The sequence below is a fragment of the Gavialis gangeticus genome, unplaced genomic scaffold, assembly GCF_001723915.1.
Source record: "Gavialis gangeticus isolate Ggan-Ray unplaced genomic scaffold, GavGan_comp1, whole genome shotgun sequence".
NCBI classification, from domain to species: Eukaryota; Metazoa; Chordata; order Crocodylia; family Gavialidae; genus Gavialis; species Gavialis gangeticus.
Window position 1 is genome coordinate 123,622,089 of NW_017729024.1, and position 5,152 is coordinate 123,627,240.

Here is a 5,152-nt window from a genome sequence, read left to right on the forward strand (position 1 = left end):
GGCGGGCTGCGGGAGGCAGCGGGGGGAGGCGCGCCGGCTCCTGGGCAGCCGCTCCAGCCACTGGGAAGCGGGCAGGAGCAGTGAGTGCGTGAGCTGGGGAGGGGGGGCTCCCCCACCTGGGGCTTGCTGCTGCTACTGCTGCTGCTGCCTCCAGGGCTGGGCTGGGCTGGGGGCAGCCGATCCCTCGCCCGCGGCTTCTCGGGGGGGTTCCCCAGCGCCCCCCGCTTGCAAGGAGGGCGGGAAGTGTCCCCACCCCCTGCAGCAATGAGGGGCCCCGGCTGCTCTGCACCAGTGGCACCGGCCGCGCTAAGTTTCACAGGGGAGAAGGAGCCGGGCCCGGCCCCTGCGCCCTCCGCAAGCCGACTCCCAGCCGGCCGCGATCGCTTGTCCCGGCGGAAACAAACGGCCGGAGTCGGCGCGCCTGAGGTCGTGCCTCCTGCCCGGCTGTTTCTCGCCAAGATGGCTCCTGCCATGCCACCCGGGGCAGCCCCTCCCCGGCATCCCACCCCGCAGTCCGTAACTCCGCTTTCCAGCTCCCCCCTTCCCGCGCCGCTCAGCTCCCGGGCAGGCAACGAAAGGCGCTTCCCAGCAACCTTCCCGCGAAGAAAAAATAACCCCCCTAAACCCGCCGTGAATGCAGCTTGGGATGAGGCAAATTCATCGCAGGCGGTTGTTAAACCCGGGCAACCTCCCGAGCTGATTTTCGGAGCGTGGCGATCGCCCTTCTGCTCCCACATTCAGTCTGTGCCGCGGGGCCGCGGGCTAGTGGCCGCATTTGAAAGTTTCCCTTTGTTGTTCCTTAACCAACATTTTGTTCAAAAGAAGTTAGTTTTATGCCGCGGCTGTTTGATGGCAGCGGTGACATATTTAGCAACTTTCAAACGCAGAGCTCGCTCGTTCACTTCGGAAAGTCTTTTTGCCCCGGAGGAATAAAAGTGCGAGACGGCTACTCGCGACCTGAGATTTCACTCGGTCCCGTGTTCCTTTTCAAAGCCCTCCTTCGCTTTCCCAGCTGGGGGAATAGGTCGATTCGTATTTTACACACACATCTTGCCGCTGTCAAAGGAGAGGGGCTTCTTGTCCAACTCATCTGTTGCTTTTTACATGACAAGGAAACTGAAACAGATCGGGAATAGGGCGCGCAGTCCGTTTGTTTTCTGCAGAATGACCAAATCGCAACACAAAGTTTCTCCCGTATTGTTTGTGTCTCTTATGTTGGTTGATGCGAGTCTCACCCCGAGAATATTACACGGACACAGACCACGTTTCCTGCAGGCTATTTTAAGCCCTTGAAAAAATCTCTCTTTCTCTCTCTCTTTTTCTCTCTCTCTCTCTATCTATATGTATCAATCTGTATCTATAGATATTTGTATATATATATCTAAATATCTAGATATGGAGAGCTAGAGATAGACAAGATGAGTTAGACAAGATAGATATAAATATATATCTATAGATAAGATATGCATGTATATAGATATAAACTATATAGATATATAGATATACACACACATATATTAACAAACAGTGAGATAGATAGATGTGTGAGATGTATATAGATACGTATCTATATATCTCACACTTAGTCTTTTGAATATTTAGCCGTGTGTGAGATAGATATCTAAGAGATACGTACATATATGTACATATTGTGCTGTATTCAAAACTGTATGTATGTATGTATAAATATATCACTTACAGGTTTTGAATACAGCAAGTCGGGACAACTAATCGCACAGATCAAATGCATACTTACGAATTTACATTCAAAAACTTAAAAGATGAGGAAGCGTGTTTACTTTAAAACACAAATTAAAATATAAGGCAAAATCGTCTACAGAATCCACCTGGAAAGACGGATGAACCTAGGACAGGTGGTAACTGAATGAGGCGCTGGGTTCTTGATGATCTGTACTGCAATAAATGCTATCGCTCTGCTATGGCTCTACTGGCTTTATTTAATCTGGGGGGAAAGAACTTTTGTCTCCCGGATCTTATGTCGAGACCCCCCAAGACAAATCTTTCTCCGAAGATGTTTTGGACTGTATCCGCGGCTCTGGATTTCCCAGAGCGGAGCAAGGAGCCTCACTGGCTCTGTCACCGATCTGGCCACGCATCTCTCTATCCACCGCTGCCATTATTAGGTCGTGGGGCCCCTGTTTCACTTGAGTGCACATCGGGAGTTTAGGCTGAACCGCTCGTTTGATAGAGGGCAGTAATCCTTTTTTCATATTTGCTGGGAATGTTTTCCATATCCTAGTATTTGACAACATCTCCCTATAGGGACAGGTTTGTATTTATGTTAGCAAAATGTCCCCTGCCTGAAAGTCTATTGTAACCCAACACCTGACAACCCTGAGTCCCATTTCTGTTTGCAGAAAAGGTTTATTCAAGCACATAATGGAATCCCAGCAGAAAGCCTTTCAGAAGCAGGGGCTATGGTAAACTTCACCACATGAACTCCGTTTCCAGGGCTATTAAGCTTTTAATTGGAAAATAGCAGAGGAAATTTCAAGGTGACTATAACGTGTTAGCAGTTAGCGCCGAGAAGAATAGAGTGAAAGGGAATGAATGTGCAAAGCATATGGTCCAAATAACATTTAGGGGGAGAGTGCCCGGTTCTCCTAAATCCAGCAGCTTTAGACGTTTATGGGAAAACTCCTGCGGGAGCTCAGGGGAGGGGGAGGCAAAGCCCAAATGTAACTTCATTTGAGTGAACCCGCTGACAATCGGTTGCTCTTCGATGTTGATTTTTCTTGGGATAATCCACGGATCAGGCTCAGACCGTCTAGGAAATGCAATCTCCAGGGGCCGCCTGGGAATGCTTTGAAAAAGCAAACCTGGGCGAGCTCTGGAGAGCCCGGGCACAAGCAGCCAGCTGACCATCCCCTTCGCCATTGCACCGGGCACTGGCACCGCGGCGGGTTGCTGACATCCTCGAGCCCTGATGACACCAGGGGTGCGGGGGCACTTCTCTCCCGTCGCCTTTCGGCTTCAGCAACGGGATCTTCCCGCCGCTTGCAATCGCTGCTGGTGAATTTGGGCAACCTTGCAAGCACCCGCTGCCGCCGGGCAGAGGGACATGGGGGGCAGATGTGCCATGGCCTCTCTGCCCAGCCAGTGCACAGAAGATGCCCAAGCCTGGGATTGACCAGTCAGCCAGTGACTGCAAGCTTGTGCTTGTTCTCCCATCATGACTGCGGGACAGAAACGCCCGGCAGCTGCAAAGGGCTCCTCCAGGCGAGGAAACAATGGCATGAAATACACCGCAGATCCCATGAAAAACAATTTAAAAAAATTGCTTATCCGGGTCCAGGATCACACTAATAAACTAGGGCGATGAGAACAAGCAGCTGGGGGAGCCCCCGCCGCCCGGACAGCAGTAGGAGAGGTCGCTGCTTTCCGGCCACGGGGGCAAATTTGGGAAAGGCTGGGGAAGGCAGGACTTCACTGCTAGCCCCCGCTTCGGCAGCATCACCCCTGGATCCTTCCTGGGACCCTCGTGCCCCTGGATCCTTCCTAGGACCCTTCTGTCCCTGGCTCCCAGGGCCCAGCCCCCGTTGCGCTGAGAGGCTGACCCAGAAGGGCCCCAGCCTGGCGCCTCGCCTTGCCTCTGGGGGCTTCCCTCCCCCTCTTCTGAAGCGACCGTAACGTAGCTGCAGCCAGCGAGCCCCCTGCCACCGGGCAGCCTGCCTTCACCCCTTCCCCTCCGCCAAAGAGGCGAGCGGATAATGACTGACGAGGCAGAGAGAACTTAAAACAGGCTGCGTGACAAATGCGGGGCTCGGTTCATCAACCGAGACAATATTTTGCGGGGGCCTCGATCCAGGGGGCCGCAGGCAGGGGGAGGAAAACCCAGCCCCGGCCAGTGCAAGGCGAGCAGCAGGAAATGCAGTATAGCAAATGCAGCGCCCCGTGCCGACGTGCCCCACGCCCGGCGTCTCCCAGCAGCTGCCCCGGGGGCAGGTCCTGCCACTCCCGACTCTGGAAAAAAGTTGCAGTTTCCCCAAATCCCATTGTGCAGGTGTTTCCACCTTTCCCCTCGTCCAAATAAAACCTCAGCTCCTCCGTACCCACCTCCCACCCCTTCTGAAACCAATCCCGTCTTGGAAAAAGAGCTCATTTGACAGCATGAGGCAAAGGGCCTACTAGTTGCTGGCAAACAAGAAACCGATCGGGATTTTCCAGGGGGAGGGAAATAAAATAAAATAAATCTTTTGGCTTGATGCGAGAGGGCAAGGTGGCCAACTAAGGAGATAACGGTTGCAAAACAAGCTCCCGCTTCCCCAGCAGGGCTGGGGCTTGTCGCACTCGCTGCTGTTTGAAAACAACCCAGCCGACTTTCGCTCGGGGGTTTGGTCGCTTCTAACTTGATGTCAACACAACTTCTGCGCCACTCCGGCCCGGAACGACAGTGCATCCATCCGTTCATCTGCTAAAACCACGAGCTACAGGGAGAAAAGGGGAACAAGGCGCAACATTAAATCCAAGACGGGGGGGGGGGGGACAGCATTACCTGGATTACCTGTCACCTGCTAGGAAACGTGGCATGGTGGGAAGTGCGCGGAACCGATGCTTGTGGGAATTTGGGCTACTTTTTTTTTCGTTGAGGAAATGCAGGCCCGGGAACCGAGGATGATGAGTGCAATCCAGGCAGAGCGGGAAAGGGGGGTGGTTTAAGCGGATCCGTCCAAAATTGCTCGCTCTATCGAGGCGATCGGGCAAATCTGCAACGCGGCTCGACATTGCCGCCGCGTCTTCCCTGCGGTTATTTTTAAATGCCTGCGATGGGGGTGTCCCCCAGGGCTGCGGCTGGGGCGGCCAGAACTTGAGCCCCGGCGGCGGCTGAACGCGGGCTACGTCACCACGCCCGGCTCGTTACACCGGGCTCCCGCGCAAACGGTCCCCGGCGCCTCCCTCCGCCCTTCGCTTCAGAGGGGCCACAGAGGAAGGAGAGAGGGTCCTTTCCCTCCTGGGGTCCCGATCCCTGACTTCGAGGGGAAACTCCTGGGAACTGCAACGGAGGCAAAACGACCTGCAGCTTCTCCCTCGCCGCCCGGGCTGTGGGCTGGGGGTACCCAGTCCCCTGCTCTCGGCCTCGCCCAAATTGCACCCAGGAGCCAGCGCAACCCTCGGGACAGCAGAAGTGTGG

General features: G+C 54.5%; 1 protein-coding gene across 1 annotated transcript in view; it reads right to left on the minus strand.

Moving 5' to 3' along the window:
- Positions 1-4,746, minus strand: part of DMRT3 (doublesex and mab-3 related transcription factor 3) — a 16,531-nt gene extending 11,785 nt beyond the window's left edge. The window contains exon 1 of the mRNA XM_019518240.1: positions 4,526-4,746. Within this exon, the coding sequence (XP_019373785.1) occupies positions 4,526-4,746 (221 nt within the window). The remainder of the gene's footprint in view (positions 1-4,525) is intronic.
- Positions 4,747-5,152: the final 406 nt, after the last annotated feature.